The sequence below is a fragment of the Aythya marila genome, assembly GCF_965140915.1.
Source record: "Aythya marila genome assembly, chromosome: Z".
NCBI classification, from domain to species: domain Eukaryota; kingdom Metazoa; phylum Chordata; class Aves; order Anseriformes; family Anatidae; genus Aythya; species Aythya marila.
Window position 1 is genome coordinate 37,910,227 of NC_139080.1, and position 21,499 is coordinate 37,931,725.

At 36.2% G+C, this 21,499-nt stretch overlaps 1 protein-coding gene across 2 annotated transcripts in view; it reads right to left on the reverse strand.

Moving 5' to 3' along the window:
• PCSK5 (proprotein convertase subtilisin/kexin type 5) overlaps window positions 1–21,499 on the reverse strand; it is a 253,825-nt gene that overhangs the window by 191,582 nt on the left and 40,744 nt on the right. For both annotated transcript variants that reach the window (XM_082784364.1, XM_082784365.1), the window contains exon 3: window positions 16,209–16,322. In XM_082784364.1, coding sequence (XP_082640490.1) covers window positions 16,209–16,322 — 114 coding nt within the window. The remainder of the gene's footprint in view (window positions 1–16,208; window positions 16,323–21,499) is intronic.

Below are 21,499 nucleotides of genomic sequence, written 5' to 3' on the forward strand. Positions count from 1 at the left end.
CTGAAGGAAAGACACACGTCCCTACTTTTTCCTCAAGGGACAAAAGAGGGTAGCAAAAACGGGGAACATGAAGCTCAGAATATGGTGACAGTCCCATATTCCATTATTAGGAACAGAGTGGGAGTTTTTCCACGTTTTCCTGTGGGCATATGGAGTTCTTGGGGCTGGAATTGTTTCACAGTGCCTTTACTTCTGCAATAAACATCTATGCTACTCGATACCTAGAAGTCTTTTTCCCTTAGAGTCATAAAGAGCCATCAGGTTATGATACCCTTGGTCCCATTATTTGCTTGGGTTGGTATGTCAGAGGAGATTATAACTTGCCAGAGGACAAACTTTAAGCTCATGAAACCATTCTCTTGAGACAGAAGTATAAAAATCACTCTATACCCTCCTTAGACAGCCTTATAGAAATATTTAATCTAACTCTGAAATGCATGCTGTGAAAATTCATTAATAGTGCAGGATCAGACTAAGATGAATGGCTGCTATTTTAGTTTGCCTATAGGGAAGTAAGTACCGTAGGCACCAATGGGCTTTTCACCATTTGAACATGCTATGGTTGATGAATGCAAGGCCCACTACATAGTGTATGAGAAACCCAGGAAGATAAGGCCAAACCACTAGAGGGAGTGGCTAGTTATATTTTGAAGATGAGATCATCTGGCAGAAATGAGAAAAGTAACCCTGAGAAATCTAGTGAGACACAGGAAAGAAAAAGTGTTCAAGAAATGAAAGTTTTGGATAAGGCAAAAAAGTACCAGAAATTTACTTTTTCTACTGTCTCAGAAAATTTGACTCAACTGATTAAATGTTAAAGTCCTTCTGAAATGCTGAATGTTAGTCCAGAAACATATGACAGCTGTAAATGAAATACTGTGCAAAGTAGACAAAGAATGTAAAAATGCTGTGAAATTGGAACGGGTCTTAAAAGAAATTTCAGTAGAGTGTCAGAATTCAAGCTGTATCAGAAAATATAAATATTGCAAAAAGGTTCTGGAGAAGTGCAATTAGCATGCATTGATTTTATGGAGAACTAGGCATAGAACAATGTCTACAGAGCTTTCTAGTAAAAAGATTTTAAGGGTCTTTGGGAGCTGCTGCTAAGCTAAACACTCATCTTTATCACTAAAGACAGATAGATTGTGTTTACTGCAGCACTACTATGAAGGAAGTTCCCCCAGCTGCAGATAAAGTAATTGAGTACGTGGAATGATGCAAATTGAACTGAGAAGTTAATTTTAAACTGATACTAGGAGAACATACAAGCTCGGTATAAGCAGCTTTTATGTACATCAAGGACTAGAAAATGTAATTGGTCTAACTGGAAATGGGAAGAAAATCTCATCCATTACTGTCAGGCTTACAGAGTCTGTGTGTAGGCCACGTCTCAGCTTTGCAATGCAGCACCTGTCAATGATAACTGCCTTACCATTTGCAGGTACCTCAAACAAAACAAAACAAAAACGCAAAGCAAAACAAACAAACAAACAGGAAATTTGCAGATGGGCAGATGGCACACACACAGAAAACAATAAGGAAAACTATGGTAAGAGCACTGCAAGTGAGAACAATATGCAAACAGATATAACTAAAGGTAAGAGTTGTTAATGTTGTGATTGTTGACAATTCTGCATCCATCACTTTTCTTCGTATTTCAGCTACAAAACACTCTTCATGGCTCCCAGTTTGCATTCTCCCTTGTCATTTCTACTCTCTCTATCAGTCTCTTCTGTAATTCCTGTCTTTTGGCTTTCTGAATCTCAGCTTTCCCAATTTTCTTATCTCTGTTGTAAATATATCTTCTTTTCCAATAGTATTGTCAAATACTATTTTGACATGAATGTGTGCCCAACACAATTCACAAAGCTTCATGAAGTCTTTCAACTAAATGGGGGAATTCTCAGGGAAATATAACATACCTCCTAAAAACTAATTATTTTTTTCAGCTATTATGTTCTATCATGTAAATGCATGAGGCAGCTACAAGAATATTTTTATTTACTTAGAAGTGTAATGAGTTATTTGGATCCATGAGAGACGTAGCATTAATCTGTAAGCTTTTAATAACATAGCCACTCATAAGGAAGTTAGCAGAGGGCTTGACATGTCAGTTTGTACTTTGAAGCCATATGATGACTTTACAGACACAGAATCATTCAGGCTGGAAAAGACCTCTAAGATCCTCTAGTCCAACTTTTAACCTAGTCCTGTCAAGTCCAACAATAAATTATGCTACTAAGTTCTACATCTACACATTTCTTGAAGACCTCCAGGGATAGTGACCTGACCATTTCAATGGCAGCCCGTTCTAATGCCTCACAACTCTTTCAGTAAAGGAATTTCTCCTAATATCCAACCTAAACCTCCCTGGCGCAACTTGAAAATTTCCCTTCATCTCATCACTTGGTGCTCATGAGAAGAGCCCAATCCCCACCTTGCTGCAACCTCCTTTAAGGCAATTGTGAAGCACAATAAGGCTCCCCTGAGCCTACTTTTCTCCAGGTTAAATGACTCCAGCTCCCTCAGCTGCTCCTTCTAAGACTTGTTCTCTAGATCCTTCACCAGCTTTGTTGCCCTTCTTTGCACGCAGTTATAGTTAAACCCATTTTGTTTAAGAAAGCATTAGCAACCATGTGCAATTATTAAGTCTTAAATTTTAAGAGGCTACCATGTATACTACCATGTAGTATAGGAAAGATGAAGTTACATACTTCTACAGCATGCTTTTCTGATGACACAGATGTGGAGTGAGAAGTGATGATGGTCATATAGCCAGTGTAATTTGGATTATTTGTGAAGGTGAACTTATTTAAACCATGTGTTTGTAATATAATTTTATATATATGAAATCATGCAGTTAAGCATGGAGGACCAAGAGTGCAAGTAATGAAAAGAGAGAAAGTGTCTGGAAGCAGAGTAATAGTGAAAAGAATATAAGGAGTAAGGTAGACTGTAACTTCAAGAAGATGTTCTATGAAACCATGTATTATCCTTTGATGGTTAAGCAGTGGGATAGCAAGAAAAGTGGGTCAATGTATTTTTTTAAATGACAGTAACTGACAGAGGCTGTTCCTGGAATGACATGTCTAGTATTAATGTTTCAAAAAGGATGCTCTTATAAAATGAGCAATTAGTCCTTGCTGCTTGTTTTCTGAACCAAGTACAGGAAAAAAAGTTTACAACGATTCTTAACAAGCTCAATGTATTTATCTTATCTAAGAGAGGGTAAAGACATGACTTGATTGCAGCATGCAAGTAACTCAACATGGAAGAAGTTTTTGAAGGGGGATGCTCCTATAAGCTATTATGGAGGACAGCCTAACAAGTACAGAATAAGAGAAATATCCATCTACAAAGTGTAAGCTATTTTAATAGTTAATCATTAACACAATGCTCTTACTAGTGTGACTCTTGTACAAATGCAATCTTTAATCTAATATATGTATGTATCACTGAAAGCCTTCCACAGCTCAAAAATTCTTAGCTTGTGATTGTAGATTACCAGTTGCAGCAACTGTTAGTCAAACTAAATGATCTTGATAATCCTCCGCCCTATCTGTGAAATGAATTAACCAAAGTAGTTCAGATCCCGACGCTGGCTGCTATGAGACTAGAGCAACAATGTGTCAGGAACTTCACAGAAACCTCAGTAGGAATTAGGGTCTGGGACAAAAGAACCTTTTTCTGCCATTTAACTGCCCTCAAATACTTGGAGATGGAGTTTTGTTGTCTAAAATTAGATGCTGCTTTAAATATATGCATATCCTAAACAATTCTAAATACTCTCAGAAACATTAATTACTGTGAATAAAATGATCTTCAGTATTTCATTAAATATGTAAAGCAATAATTTTAAAAGATAATTTATATGACACATTCAAATGAGGTGATATTTTGCTTTTTTAGCCCATTTGGCCTTTAGATTATGAGGAGACAAATTAAAAAAAAACATTTTTTATTACTTCTGGATAAATGTTAATCCAAAAGCACCTCTCTGCCTGGATACAGACCATATTAAAACAGAAAAATGCCAGTGTATGTGATTGTTGTGTTATCTATAATAAAGACAAGATCTTTCAAGGCAAATGAACAACTCGATGTAGCATGACTGCATTCATAGTGCTTCTATGGAAAGAGAAAGTGGGGAGAAACATGCTCAAGGCTGTCATTCCATGCTTACTTTAATCTGAACTTTCTCATTTCAATCAAATAATGTAGCACCCCTGTTCACAACTGTCTAGAAACAAAAATGGTGATGACTTAGATTTTATTTATTTATTTTAATCAAAACATATATACAGACATGTAAATTGTTCCCGTCCTTTCTACACAGTGTCACTCCATCAGATCTTCACTGTTCAGTGCCTCTATGGAAGCAACATGGGTCACAACTTTTTTCATTCACCATCACACTCACATAAAACTTCTACATGTTAAGCAACAAAAGAAGATGAATGGCTCAGCCTCAGGTTTATTTTTCCTTTTAGATTGTGGGATAAATCTTAAGTGTGTGTGTGAGACTTTCAAATGTTGAGACAATCTAAGGCTTTTCTAGGGCTTGGCGAAGTAACAAAACAAGCTTACAAAGTGGTTTTGGCTACTCTTGCAGATTCATTCATTGAAAATATCTACTGAAGTAGTGCTCAAGATGTTTTGGTGGCAATACCTTACATAATGTATAACATGATCTTGGGCTATGTCTTAAGTCCCAAACAAGATCAGCTGTTTCATACAGTGTGGTCAATACTTCAAACTTTTGAATATTAAAGAACAAGCAGGCAGACATAGTGAAAACAGGCTGCAAGTCCAATGTGAGCAAGGGTAAAAGACAGAAAACATTTAGATTTCTGTTTTTTCTCACTTGGTCAGTACAATGCAACTTCCCTTTTAACCAAAGGGAAGGTCAATGTTATGCTATGTTTGGGCAAATATTTTCAAAGGACAGACACATAAAACAAAACAATTCTTTCACTTTCACAATATATATATATAAGTAGTATTTTATCACCACTCTAGAATGAGAGCAGATAGAAACTACATGAGACTGCTTTAAAAGAAGGAAAACCATACCAGGATAGCAAATACACCTAACATGAAATCGAAATCAAGAATGTTGTGATCATCAAGGAAGTTGAAGGAATCTAACTTCTCAATACCATCAACAAAGATAGTCCCACTCCCTTTTCTTTGATTTCTTTGCTGTCTTCTACACTACTTCTCCTGGGTTTGTTCATAAGAGATGAAGCAAGGCATGGGGGCATGGTTGAGAAGCTGGGGCAAAGAGACTGTAGATATTAGGATGTAATGATCATCAGAGGGTTGGAGCACCTCTCTTATAAAGAAAGACAGAGAGATGGGGCTCTTCAGCCTGGAGAAGAGAATGCTCTGGGGCAACTTCACTGTAGCCTTTTAATACTGAAAGGGATCTCATAAAAAGGATAGACAGGGACTCTACTCAGTAGATAATGACAGGACAAGAAGGACTAGTCTTAGACTAAAAGAGATTAGATTTAGATTAGACATTATGACCCTCACTGTAAGGGTAGTGAGGAACTGGAACAGGTTACCCCAGTGAAGCTGTGGATGCCTCATCCCTGGAAGTGTGTAAGGCCAGGTTGGATGGGGCCTTGGTCAGCCTGATTAGTGGGTGTTATCCCTGCCGATGGCAAGGGGTTTGGTTGGCATTGGATGATTTTTTAGGTCCTTTCAAACCCAAGCAATTCTATGATTCTATGATTCTTCATGAGAAATTAAACCTTGAGGCTGTCTTCGGTGTCTAGAAAAATTTCATCTTCAGGTCACTGAGGAAGTTTTCTGAGGAAGGAGGTGAGTGGGCTACAAGAATTTGGGGCGTTCTTTCAGAATCACATTTTCTGTGTGCAGACTGATTCCTTTGCAATTGTAAAGGCTATAAGACTTGTTAAGTAGGCTGTATTAATTCCTCTATCTACATTGCAATTCATGTAGATAGGGCCTTAGTTAATCAAAGATAGATAGATTTCAGTGTTGCAGCAGCTGGTATCATATAAAGCCCATGATATGGGGCTGTTCATTGAAACACTGTGTCTGAAAGCTTCCTTTGCAACCTACTTGTGGACAGACCAGAGACTTATAAGGAAAAAAAGTCTCCTGATTCAACATTAAATGTGGAGAGATACATGGAAGTTGAACAAAAGGGAAGCTATTCAACCTCTTCATAACCTCAGGAACATTTTTTCTTTGCTTAAAATTGTATTTTTCTCTAAATGAGTTCTCTGGTTCCCCAATATATTCTTTTGCCATGATTTGATATTCATAAAAACAAAACTTTATCTTCCAAGCAGTAGTTTACTGTTCATTAATAAACTGTCTTGTCCTAAAGACACACAGAAGAAAACCACACTGTATATTTAAGATGTAGTCTCTTATGTATATTTATATTTTACTCTACTTAGGCTTCTGTGCTTATAATATTTGGATTTAATGTAATTTTGAATTGCTTTCAAAACTGGAAATAATTTCCTTGTTCTGTTGGAAATTCACATCAAAATGTTAGTCATGAGTTAGTGAGTTCTAATGGAATAGAAAGGTTAAGACAAAAGTGGTATCAACACCATAAAAGATTCACACTTGTACCCCCTGGGGCTGCATAAGGTTCTTCCCTTTCGCACATTTCCTCCCTCTGGCTACCATGAATTTCTGCCATTTGCTAGAAATATTTTGAAACAGCCAGTCTTTAAGTTTTCACACAATTTATAACCTCCATAGCAAAAGACGAAGGACAGATATTGTCCAAGTTGCTTCTATCCTCAGAATCAGCTTATTTTCCAAAAAGTCCTACCTCTTTGAGGAGAACTGGGAACTTGTGCCGACACGCTCACCTGTATGCAATGTCTGAGTTCAAAATGATCACTTAGTTTAGGTTAGCTTTCACCAAATCCATATTTAAAATACACTAAGGACCTTTCCCATTTGCTGGACTGCATTGTGCTGGACTTCTCTCCAAAATGGTGCCATTAGAGTTACTCTCCTATGCTACTTGTTTCTTCTTTAGCTAGATGAAAATCCTCTTCACAGAGCTTGAACAACAGCTGTAACATGCCACAGATTTTTTGACATAAGAAGCACCTGCAGACAATGCCAAGGATGTCCTGCATCCCCTGAAGTGATGTAGAACACACTCTTGAAGAGAGTGTTTCTCACCGTATTTGATTATTTTTTATTTTTATTTTTAAATGTGGTTGAAAAGGGAGCCTTAGAGTCAGCAAGAATTAAGGTCCTCTGCATATTTGTAACCTTAGTCAAAACATTTGCTTGTGTGATACATGGAAAGAGAGGTTAGGGCACATTTTCTGATGGTATCCTGAGTCAAATGGCATTAGTTTTCATTAAAAAAGAGGAATAATGGTATTTCATGAATGGTTTGAGACCTAATATCGTTGAAAGCTGAACAGTAGTTCTCCTATCTTTTCTTAGTAAAGGAGAGATATGCTACATAGATACTTGCTTGGGTACAGAATGGTTAGGGAATTGTTATATAGAAGCAAAATACTAATTTCCTGTTCCCGGACAGCAATATAGCTACTATTTGTATTAGAAATGTATACAACTTTTATAGGTTACAACTTTGTTTCTGATGAGAGTGAACTGAGCACATCACAACTGTTTGTTCTGTAACAATTGGATAACAAGACAGGCAGTCAAGCTTCAGCATTGATTTGTACACCCTGGCTATGCAATTCTGGTTGCTTTGGAGTTCCTGATGTTTGTATAGCATTCTTTATGTGTAAAAAGCTATAACATATTAAATATACATCATATTTATCAATACTTTTCCTGAAGTACCTGCTTTTTTAGCAAGCTCATCATAAGCAAAATACATAAATTGTTTGAGGCAAGACAGCATTTTATACAGTTAATGAAATTCCCTCTTCCATTTTTTATGGAACAACAAAATAAATTGTTGTGCTCCTTCTGTTTTGTTATTGATTACTTGATTTTGATCAAAAAACAAAAACAAAACAAAAACAAAAATTAAAAGTGGATGGATAACTAAGTAGTTGTTCTTGGAAAGTAACAGACAAATTCCTTCACCTTTGAAACAAATAAATAAATAAATAAATGTGCTTTGAGATAAATACATATCTACAAATTTACAGGAATATTTTTTTTCTGTTGAAGAGCTAAGAGAGACAAAACCTTAAGCATACCAAATTGCACCCCAATATAACACATTTTGCAGTTGTTAATGTTAGCAATTTTCTGTCCACTTAATCTTACATGTCATTTATTGTTAGCTGTTTTATTTTGAACTACAGCTAAAGAGAGATATTATGTCTCACTAGAACTTCAGCACAGATTTTGTGATACTACCATTTCCTCATTAGTTGTAGAAAGAACCCTGTAAAAAGCAGTTGAGAAAAATGTAGCATTCTACAGAAATGGTATTTCACAGAAGAGGATTACACAGAAAAGTACCTGCAGTTTCTTAATGTGGCTTGGTTGCTACTCAGAAAAAAAATATTTTAAATAAATTCTTGAAAGATAAAATAAAAGTGGATACTATCCCTCTGAAGATAAAATCACTGTAGTAAATAGGCAGAGAAATGTGTGCTATTGCTATATGATTTATTACCAAACCTTTGACACCTGGGAAAAGCTCTTCCAAAACACGTATGGAAATTATTTCTGTATTCTGTATTTCTGCTTCTTGGTTCAGCGAAAATACTGGCACAATCCCTGAACAGTGCTGACTTTCATTTCATGTTTCCTGGCCATTTACAAGGTTGCTTACCTTGAAGTCACAACTGCATGTCCCAAAAGAACAGATCAAGTAGCCTATCCGTTCTTTCTGTCATTAGATATTTGTCAATCTTGCTAAAGTAGTTGCATTAATAATATGTATTTTCTTCAGTAGATAAGGATAAAATCATTTCTTCTGCTTTCTGACTACCCAAAGTATGCTGCTGTTTTCCAAGAGGAAATGAATTTAGGTGAAACTGTGTATTGCATGACCTTACACTATTAGTTTTAGCCTGTCCACAGAGAACAAGAGGTATGTTTTCATACACAGATTTGCAAGGTAATATTTTGACAGGAAGTTTGATTCTTTCTACTACCACTTTCACTGAAGCTATGTCATGGATGATTGTCTTCTTAACATTCTGAAAAACGAAGGGTTTGATGTTCTTGTGTAATAAAAAAAATAATACAAAAAGCACATGCAAAAACCCAACCAAGTTACAAAATATGCACAAAACTTAGAAATATTTCATGCCACCTAATAAAGAACAATGATTGGCATCAACTGCACAGACAGAAAGAAAGAGAGAATAATCTTTTGGAAAACAGTAAGAAGACAGTGAGGTTTTTCCTTAGCTGCCAATGCCTTGCATAGGTTGGTCTGAAATAAATTGTTAGGAGGTAGTAAAGGCGGATGATATGTATTCATTTGTTGTGGTGTTACCATGTGGCAGGTGAAAATCTGTCCCAGATTCTGTTTCCTCTGTGCCTGGACTTGCACTTGGACTGTGTGACCTCTCCTTCTCACTCCACCTCCCTCCAGCCCACTCAGGCTCTTGTCACTCCCTCTTTTGTCCCCCTCTGTCTCCTTCCACAATCCCACTTGCCTTAGCTGACCTCATTAAGGGCCAGGCCAGGATCATAAAATCCTCAGCTCTGCCACTTGCACTTGGAGTTGGGAGGGAGACACAAGACAAGCCAACTCCTCACAGACAGCAACAGCAGCGTAGAGAAAGCAACTAGCTTGTCTAACTTTTCTCCCACAAGTTATTTCAGAGCTGCAGGACCTTATGATTCACACTGCTCACTGGTGGTAAAGGTTTAGTAGCCCTATTCTGGCTGTCTTCTAGAGTCTGGTGCTACATAGCACCAGAGCAGAACTGTCTGTCCCTTCCTGTGGATGCTAGAGTAAGTCACCTGGTTGCTCACAAATATAGCAGGACTGCTACAATCTGCTGATGTGGCACACTAGAAGAGCTTCCTGAAGCAACAAAGCTGGGTTTGCCAGTTCCTTCACCAAATCTAACAGCAATGCTCACTTCAGTGTCCTTGTTGAAAGTGAAAAGTAGCAACTTTACCTGGGTTTTGCTTTCAGCATCAGAGCTGAAGGCAGCCAGCTCCAGATGCCACTATTAGAGAGCTCGTCGGAATGCATAGACTGCTCTCAGTTATGGTATAAATGACATTTAATCTGTCTGCACCAAAAATCTTTTTGTGCAGGTATAAAATCGTGACTGAAACATACTGGGAGATAAGTTAAACTCAGCAACTCAGTGCATTTAACAACACCCAGTTCCAGCACTGATGTTCCCTTTAAAAACTGCTTCCAGTGCTAGCCATGTGACCATATGCTGTTTCTCTTTATTTACCAACTTGTCATTCACAGTAAAATTTGTGCATCTGTTTGTCCTTTCAGTTCAGTTTTGGAAACTGGGAATGCTCTTCCTAAAGCCCACAGAGTTAAGTCAGAATATAACCGTTTGGAGAAGCAGTACATTCAGGAGTTATATCTTGTTTTGTATTTACAGATTTCTATCACTAGCATTTTTATTTTTAATATAAAAAAATAGGCTTTTTCAGTAACGAAATTGCATTATATCTAATGGATTTTAATTTACTTTAAATAAACATAACAATTTAAAATAATACTTTTTTCTTTTTTTTTTGTTTTATTTTTTGTTTTCTGTTTTTAAAAAAGGCCATGCAAATTAGCATCTGACAGTGCATTTCTGTTTTATTCCCTCTTTCAGAGAAAACTACACTATAGAGAAGTACAGTGCAGTTTTACAAAGTCCTTCTTCTGGGTTCCAAATGAAGGACTATCAGGTTCTCTGCTTTCAGCATTTGGTGTTTCACCAACTCACAAAGCATGTTTTTTGTTTAGAAAGAAAGAATAATGAGGAATGTATGCAAAAAGAAAATAAAAGTTGATAACAGGGAAGAGATTCAGAAAAAAAAAATAATAAAAGATTTTTCAGAAGAGGAAGGACTTAGTTTGGAGAAATGCACAGCAAAAATTGACCTTAAAAAGATTTAAGAAAGACGGTGAGCTGACATCACTGTGGACCTTAGGTTTATATAAAGCAAAATTGGAGTTTTCCATCGATAATATTTTTAATTGTACTTAATATTAGTTTGGAATGTGTTTAGCAATGGCGATGAAAAGACAGTGTTTACATACATAGTAAGTGGTGTGCTTCTTCCTCCATTCCAAGCACCTTATGAATGTGACTATCTAGCTCATTTTCTATCTGAGAAGCTGGCAGGCAAGTTCATATGTTCCACTCCTTGTTGTGGTTTACAGCAATAGTAATATTGTCAGCTATTACCTAGGCTATTAGGTAAGGCTCACTGTTACATAAATTTTCACTATGATCCCTAAGTATGAATTTTAGGGACCACAGCTAGCTTCTTTAAGCATAACAGCATTTTTAAAGTTGTATTATTTACTTCTGTGGGTAGGTCAGTTATCTTATGCTGTAGTTTCTCAGAGGAATACAATCTTACCCCAGTGATTTACTGCAATTGGCTTTCCAGGTTTGCACTGGTTCTCTCTGACAGTGCCATGACTTCTCCAGATATGAGGAGTAACCTCTGGATACACATTTCCTCTTCAGCGGCATCCAATCATAAGAAAACATTTGGCTTCTAAACTTTAACTATCGTATTTATTCTTATGTGCTCTAGAGAACAGTGCATCTCCCTCCAGCCTCACATCTCAAAACATTGTACCTCTCTTCCTGTAAAAATTCTCAGTTCTACAAAAATACCCTACAATACATTCAATTCCTGTCCAGCAGTAACTAGGACATACAGAGTAGAAAGAACCTGGTAGGAAGTGAAAAATTATTCTCTAAATTGGAGAATCCTGTCAGATCAGCAGTTATTACTAACAATAGAAGGGATGATAACAGTACTGGAGAGGATTAAACTCAATCAGTTGAAAAATACTTGTTCCTGTCTGAACTAACTGCAAAGACATGGTCTGTGTCTTTGTAGTCTAACAATGGCTTATTAAAAAATAAACAATGGCTAAATTAAATTCTCCTCTTTACATTCTATTTTACAAAACTATGCAAAGAGGCCCAGCATAACAGCAGAGCTAGACTGCAGCTGCAGAAAGCACCTCTTGTATGTCCATATAACTCCAGCTTCACTGACCATTACCAACCTTTTCTGAAGCAGGAGGCAAAAAGAAACAGTCAGCAATCAGTCTTGTGATTGAAGTCTAGTAAATTTCTTTAAAAGTGAGTAAAAATTGGTTTTATTAACCATATCTTCCCAAATATATATATTTATCTTCACCTTCTTCACTTTTTATGACCATTTCTCTATGCAAGCAAGATGAGGAAACTCATTAAACCAACTGGCAGGAATGGTGACATTGGTTAGGCACAAAGTCCTCTTAGTCATTCCAAAGACATTGTTTGCTGTTACTACAAGTTAAGTAAAATGGTTTCAGATAGCAGTAGGATTTTAGGGTTGACTTCGACCTTTTTCAGTTATGCAAACGGATTGTTTATAGTCCATCCAGTTATTGACAAACAGACTATTTTGTCAACACCAGTGAAAGAGAAGACATTTAGTAGAACATGATGGTATGTAGATAGCTGAGGTCTGGGGATGTCATGCAGGATTTAGCTTTCTCCTGACTCAATATTTGGAAAGGGATGTTAACTAAGGAGCTTCCTTCCCTTTGATTTTATTTCTTTGCTATCAGTCCTAAGCAAGCTGGACCCAAGCCTGTAGGTCATTTTCAAACAGTATTTGAACAGTGGCTCTTATGTGAAGTTTCACGTGTTACTTGATCTATAAAAAGATTCTATTTTACCCTTTAAATACGGATGCCCGAAAAATCAGGGGTCATGATCAAGCAGGTGCCTTTTTTTTCTTTTTTTTTTTTTTTCCAGCTTTCATTGCTTTGAGTGAGCAAAGACATACGAAAATTGTCTTTACCTGGGTATTAGAAAGCAATGGAAACAGTAATTTCTCAATAGAAAATCCTCTAGCAATGAAAAAGTACAAACATACATGTTTAGGTGATGAGTGGCTCTGGAAACTCTGTCTGCTTTGGCTTCTACTGAGCTGTAAAGTGTTAAATATCTATTTTTGTAATCTCTCTACTCTTTCTAGGAATGTGTTTAGAGTAAATGGAGAAAAATAGAGCAATAAAAAATACCTTTCAATTTGTTTACAGAATAGATCTTGAGAGATACTTTTAACCTTTGTGATGACCCAAAACAGAGAGAAGGCCTGAATCACCTTTGTAACTTCTTGCCATGGATCTCACACAAACAAAAATGTATTATTTCTAGTCTGGACTATTAAAATTACAAGGCAAAGTACTTGTGAAGATGAAGATGGGGGAGAAGAACATTAATCAGATTTTGTTTGACAAAGTCTTTGAATAAAAGGTCTTGTGTCAACAAATCTGAACTACATTTACAGCTCTGTTAGAGATTATACCAGTTCAACGGCCAAAGGTATCAATCTTAACCACAACCAAGTTACTTATTAACCAAAATGCAAACCTGTACATGATAATACCTTATTACTTTCTCAATAACATGTCTGCTGCCAGCAACCTAATAACCCCCTTCTGACATAACAGTGACTGAAACCTTTAACTAACCTGAAATTCCCTTATTTTCCCCAACTTATAAAGATAAATAGGATTAACAAAAGTAGCTATGGTTACAATCACAAATGCAGTCATATGAGGATATCTGGTAATGACCCAAGTCAGTCCTGAAGTCAACTCATTCACATATTTTTAGCTAGTCTCTCTGCTGCAATAATGTATGCACTAAGACTTCCTGATCGCTCTTAACAAAATGTCATCAAACCACTACCACTAAAGATATTGCAAATATACAAGAGTTATTCAACAGAGGTAAATGCAATCAGCCAGGGACAGTGCCTCCCCAGACAGCCTGTATATGAGGATACCTTTTTTTCAGGTACAGAAATGAAAATATTCTGAAAGTTGTACATGACCAGCGGTACAGATCACTTGTTGTCCTAGCAGGTTTTCCTTGATAGGCTGACAACAGTGAGGAAGCCATGAAGCAATATTGGTAGGCAACACAACTGATTAATTAAAAACTACTACCTTCCTGAACAAAATTACAGGCAACTGTGATAAGCACCTATTACTAATCTGAAACGAAACAAACCAACCAAACAAACAAGCTAATTCAATTCCATTAAAAACCTATGTTGACACTAAAAAACTTGCATGCAAATCCAGGAACATGAAGGAGAAATTACATAAACTACTGTAAAACATACTGGTGGGCTTTTGCTCACTACTATTATTTTCTTGAAATTTGTTTCTTTCTATTCAAACACAGAGTTGAAAGTATGTAACAATAACAGCAGGCTACCTAAGGTTAAATCACTGCTTTTTTGCTATTTTCTAGTTTTAATTGAAAAAGCTAAAAAATAAAAAATAAAAAAAATAAAAAAAGAGAGAAAAAAAATTGAGAGGACACTGTTACAATCTACTGCCATTTATTGAAATCTGTCTGTCACCTTATGTACATATTTATAGGATAAGTAGACTGAATAAACACATGTATTAAAGATAACAAGTACACACATTAAAATCAACTGGAAAAAAGTCCTGCCATGATCCAATTACACAAAATTATACAGCTTTCACAAAGAACTTCTGAGAAGTATTATATTTTGAATAAAAGCTGTTTTCAAGGTGGACAATGAACTGCTTAAAAAACCCTCTGCTGTATCAACACAATGCAGCAATTAAAAAAATGAATTTCTACTGTAGGATAGAAATGTAGGATAGATACTGCCTCAAACACTGCAATCTCCAATAGTTCAGAAAAATTATGATGGAACCACTTTTCCATGGGAAAAGATGAGTCAATAGTACAGTTCTTTAATAAAAATGAGAGGAGTTTTGGAATTGAAGTTATTACTTTGCCTCTTATTAAAATACTGGAGTTCTGGAAACTGAAAAGCAAAGCTACTATACTTTTTGGCTGGTGACATGCTCATGTGTGAAATATACTTGAAGATGAGGATTTCTGGCTATCTGCATTTATTAAGAGCACCTATTTAGAGTTAGCTGCAAATTGCTGTAACCCTACTTTCCCTATTATTTTATTTATTTATTTTTATTTTTTTAATGCATGCAACAATGAACTACAAGTCAGAATGAAATGAATATAAAAATGATTTAAAATATTTGTTACGCTGTGTTAGGACAAACTTATTTATTCACATAAAATAATAAACTAATGCTTTGGAATTAACAAAAAGTCTGAAAAGACAATGTCTACTTACAGGAAAATTATCCTTAATATTGTTGCCAGAAAGGCATAATTTCCTCCCTGTCTGAAGCAATTAAATCTATCAAGTCATAAACCTTCTGAGTGTCCTGCTGCCGGTGTTGACGTAGTGAAAAAACAAGATGCAAGGACTTAGAACTACAACAACAAAACAGCAGGGAAAGGGTTCAAGTCCACAACAATGTAAATGGGAAGGTGTCAGCTAGAGGCAATTGCATAACTTGTTACCCCCCAACTTTCTTGAACTAAATATAGGATATTTTATTTGTTCATTCCTGGGCAAAATGAAGACATTTTAAAAAACATAATGACTAAAGAAGTTTCACTGCAGGCTTTAACTGTGACTACCAGGCAAAAAGTTAAAAAAAAAAAGTTTGCTCTGAAAACACACAACTCATGTCAGATGCAAAACAGCACAAATAATCCATTTATTTTAACAATGCAATTGTTCATTACTAAAAAGAGTGTAATTATAACATTGAGCAGAGTTCTGGGCTCTTTTCTCCTTTTTCAGGACACAAGACATTTGTGTCACATTAATGTTTGAGACAGTGAATTAGGCACATTGAAAACAAGTGGTTTCACCGCTCTCACAGATTGTGGCTAAGTTCCTTCCCTTCTCACTGCTGAAAGTTTATCCTCTAATAAGTAATTCCCAAGACATCTTGCAATAGGAAGCATTCATGAATGAATGCATTAATAAAAGTTTCCTATTGCATGGCCCACTGGGAATTCTTGTAATACTTGCAAGGAGTTTACAGACCTTCATTAGTTACATACAAAAAGGAAGTTTGCTTCTTCTGAACACAGTATTTTTCCCTGTTTCAAAATATCACAGCAGACAACTAAATGCTGGCATGAAACAAAGCCAATGACTCTTTATTTACTTACCATGTACCACATGCTTGGCCACTTGGGATCATTGAAATAAGTGGATTGGGTACCTCCAGGTTTATAATCCCTCTTTATCCTTCTTTTAACCACCTGCTGTTGTATCCACTCCACCTGCCAACCAGGAAAACATTTGGTAAGTGTTAGGGTTCCATGGAGATTATCAAGAAATGTGTGAAATCTTGGGAAGTTTCCCATTACCATCGTCCAAGATATATTTCATGTTAAAGAGTTCATTTTGGCAGTGGGAATGCACAGCTCACCTTGGCATATGGTTCACTAGGGAATATGTCCAATTTAGTTAGTGCTACAAATCTCCTTGAAAAATTACTTAAATCCCCTGCTAGAAAGATTTCATTGGCAATCATCTTTTGCATGCTATTATTATATTATTTTTCATTATTAGAATTGAACCTTTTTCAAATTTATAAAACCAATTATTTTTACAAAGCATAACAGTACATTGCAATGAGAAATTAGCTGAGTTTCTGATAGTTTTATTTTTTCAGGTAAGCCCTGAAAATAAAAACTTCCAGTAAAATATTCAAATGTTGTGCTTAACCAATATCTAGATCATCTTCACCACTTGGAGTGAATTAAACTGTATTTTTAGTAGAGCGACTCTTTGTCAGGATTCTCTCAGCCAGGTGCTCTGGAACTTTATTTGAGCTACTAGTACAGGGAGAAAGAGGTGGGTATTGAGCACAAGGGCAAATTAAATGACATCAACAAAAAGTGCTTGAAACGAGAAAGCAAAAATAAGGGTTAAAAACCTAGTTCTGAAAATCATATTCTTGTCTATCTGATTGTTCTTCATAGATTCATCACACACTCAGAAAGGGCGACACAGAAAGTGATATCAACCTTAGAGTAGATCGGACTCTGCAGTCATTTCTGCATTAGCTAGTCTAAATAGGAGTTAGTTTCTATAAACGTAAATAGTATAACTATTCACAGAGAAACCTAGGTTATATTTACACTCATCTAGCTTCCTGACAGCTCATATTTCTGCTGAATTGTTTCATGGGATATAACTATAAAAATTCAATTCAGCTCGCCCCAAGCAAGACAGCCATTTCCTCCTAGCACCCAACTCTGCACCTTTAACTTCTGCTGTTTATGAATACCTGTGTATGCACACACACATACATATAAAAGAAATTTACTTTCAGTTTACATATTTCTCTTTGTCACTTGTCAGAGATGGTATTAACATTTTCTGTATGCAAGCTAATCCCCACCATGCATTCACAATTCAGCTTCAAATCATGGGGTCCTTAAAGAGACGTAGGTCCACTATGAAAATAGTGGACACAGGTCCAGAAATTTTGCTTGAGATCCATACCACCTTCACCTCTATCACCCCTAACATATGGTTTTGATTATTTTCTTTAGAAAGAGGAATTTATTTTTTTCTCCTCTCGAGAATTAACTTTAGGGTTAAGACTGTTCTTCCAGAGAAGTTGTCCAGTTTAAGAATACAGGACTATCACAAAACATTCACACAGAAATCCATTTCTCTAGTCTTCTTGTAACAATTATAAATCCTTTTCTGCTTCAAAGAAAGATTCTGCTCCTCTTTCAGCTCAAGTTGAAATCCATCTTGGTGGACACCCTCTCAAGAATCTGAGAGCTGACCGTCCCCATCAGATCTTACAACACCTCTTAGAGGTTATTCAACATTCTGTTGTTCAACAGAAGTGGGCAGCTAATCAGTCTTAGGAATTTGATGACTGGAGGCCTGTGAGATGTAGAGTGTAACTGGCCAGAGGACAAAAGAGGAAGAACCAGAAGACTTTGGTAAGCACTGTCTTAAGACTGATGAGACAGCTTTAAAATGGGTTCACTATTCCTCTTAAGTGAATCTCTCCTACGTGAAAAAAAATCTTTTAACTGACCTTTAATGAACCTTACTTCCTTGTCACCTGCTGCTAATGTACACTGGACCCTTGCAAAAGAAACTTGTTTTTCTTCAGTTTACTTCCTGCAGGTAGTCCATCCCTCCCAATGCATCCAAAGCCAGCTGAGAGCATCTTAAGTACCACTTGATTTCTAACTCAGTATCTGCCTGGTTTGCCTTAGACCATGGGCCTCTCTTCTTTTATTACTAATATTTAACAGTCAATAACTAAAAAGCTTCAACAAGTCTGAATAAGCAAACAGGTCTGAAAAAAATTGTTTTTCAGAGCTTACACAGATCCACCTTCCAAGCCTTATCGTGAGATTTGACTGTCAGTGCTAGAAACATTTTCAGCTGAAGGAGAGGTCTCAAGATTTCTATGCTGAATGAGTATTTATTGTCACCTTGACTCATCCTTTAGCTGAAGGAATGAGTCACATGAGCATGTTACCCCATCTTTAAAAATTACAGACAAAACTGTTTAAGTCAACAGATTTCAAAGTGACACAAGCTACAAGCATACAGAGCACACCATGACATGTATGTTAACTCATTATGAAAACTCATCCATATCTGAGTCTGAAGAGAGGAGTTACAAAGGCCAACCACCAACACAATCTGAGGATCTGATACAATTGTGAAAAGATCCACAAATTAAAAACAATGAGATAGCAGAAGAGAATTAAACTTTCTACCACTGCAGACTGACTCAGGTGCACAAGCATCAATGGAAGAAGGTAGTCACCAACACTGCTATTATGGCCTGTGAGTCAGAGACACAAGGCATTTAGTTTGGCATTAGGGACTCCTCTGCATCTAAGCTCCTCTGAGAAGTACTCACAGCAACTGTGAGAACTATGAAAAAAACCTTCCTTTTGTAAATGGGGCCAGAGGAGTGTGAAATATTCCAGGAGGTAGCATCACCCACACAAGTTAATACCATTTCTATATGGCGGAACAAGAGTGGTTTTCCTGACAAGACAAATCACAAAATTCTTTACAATTCACTGTGAAAATATGTTTTGTCAATTTATTTACTCCATATTCAGCTGCAAATATCTGCTGATCATTAAAAAGACTGAATGTAAAGGCATCATAGTGCATATGGAGACTGATACAACCTTATATTGATGCCTCAAAACAAACAAACAAACAAAAAAAATCAATTCCTTTCCTCTTTTTTCCCTTTATCCAAAATGACATTAATGACAATTATCAGACAGTTCTTTAGTTCAAGAAATCACAAACATTGCCTCACTGTGCAATTCCAGTTTATTGGAACAATCACTTGACACATAAGGAACTCTGTATATCCATATATGTTCGTATTTGTGTACATGCTGTATTTGTACAATAGCTTGTATCAACCGAGTTAATGTGCAAGCCAGTAGCATAGCTAATGGTTAGCTTTTGAGTGATGGACTGATATTTTTAGGATCTTATTTACCACCTTTTACCAAAAATTGGACTGTTCTTCAGAATATGTATTTGTCGCAGGCCCTGCCCCTAATACATTCTGGATGTTTTCCATAATTCCTATTTCCTCAGCTCCTAGAAACGTTAGGGAAAACGTATGAGAGAGTGAGTAATTTTGCAGAAGAGCTGTGCAGCATGCATGTTCAGACCCAAACCCAGAAAAAGAAACGTAACTGCTTGTCTTCATGCAAGACCTAGCAACAATTTAATGTATTCATAAAATTACTATAAATAAAATAGTCATTTGATTTTGTTCAAATAGAGGGAAAAGCAAATAGCATGTCTGCATGGGAATGCGTGGGGAATAACACAGGTAGCTCCATAATGATGGATATGATGCAAGGAGGGCTCATCTTGGGCGTCTCTGGATATCCATGTAAGTGGAAGAGGGAAGTCAAAATGACCATTCACAGACAGCAACTGTGAACTGTCTTGAGGGAGACAGAATGCTTGACAGAGTGACCCAAAACAACATAGTATCTTTGATCACATTCCCAAGTATAGCCTTGTCTGTAATATTTTTAGCAAACACTTTCTGTTGGAAGCTGCTTAGTAATTGTTTTATACTGAGTATACACTGATACACTCACCTACAGTATAATTTAAAACATCCCAGGAAACCCATATTCTCATTTGAGAAGCCAATGAATAAAGTGTACTTTACAGAAAATACCACTGCTAGAGAAATATAACACTTTACTCCACTGAATCCTAAAGTTTGTTCATTTTCTCTAAAAAAGCGAAGAGAAAAACTTGCCAATAGTCTTCAGTCTAAGCTAAATTATACAATGACTGGATTATATTAATGATGACCAGGTCAAAACTCAGCAGTTATTTTAGTATCTCCTTTGAGTATTTTATGGGTATTCATGCACATATCACTGTGAATGTCTGGTATATACTGTATTTCTTTGATTCTGTATGAAAAGAGCTCATTTGTATAAAAATATTTTCTTTAAAAAAGCATCCACACTTTTTAACCTATAGGCCTTGAAGGAAAATCTCTGGAGTAATTGATTATACAGATTCCCACCTCTTGCCAAAAAGAGACTCTATGCGAACAATGAGGTGCATTTTAACATTTCCATAAAGTCACACTTACTGAGGGGGAACAGTGTACATTTTCCCATTGACTTCAGCTTCAAAAGTTCCATTTCCTGAATGTCTAGAAATCAAAGCCAAGCCAGATTGGAGACCAAACTATTTAAAAAAACAATCATCATTTCCAGTCTTCTCACTTCAGCACTCACAAGCTTGTTCTGTACATGATGCAGTTACTCTTCACAGACCTTCATAAAACAATGCTATAGAATAAAAGCTGCTCTGAGCTCATTCTAGCACGCCACTCTTTTATCCTCTTTAAATGCTAAAGAATATACTGAAATATTATCTCTATGTGAAACAAAACTATTTTCACTTTCATTTATTCAAAGTATTACTTTTTCATTCATTGAAAAAGTAGCCCCATATAAGAACGCTACTAAGATCTCCACTGTAATAAGTTATGACAAAAAGTTTGAAAAACAAAGGGAAAAATATCACATGCTGAAAAAAATTAATAAATCCGCCCATTTATCAAAGCACTATGATTTTTAAAGTAAAAACACCAGACAAGCTTGTGAAACAGCATTTACTTTGTTTTTCATATATGTGATGAGGGTGTCTACTTGAATAAATATTTTTAAATTGATTAAACATACGTGAAGTCCAACATGTGAAAATGTTATTATCAAAAAGCAGAAGTTACAAGCAAGTTGAAGGCATACTCCTTTGTATTTTGAGGAAAAAAATGCACAAGGAAAAAGCACCCTAACTCTGAGGTAATATATGCATTTCATAACAAAATCTATTATTTTTATGTTGCAGAGTTAAACATGAAGGTGTGGGTCTTTAGTCTGTGAAAAAGAGTTGCTGA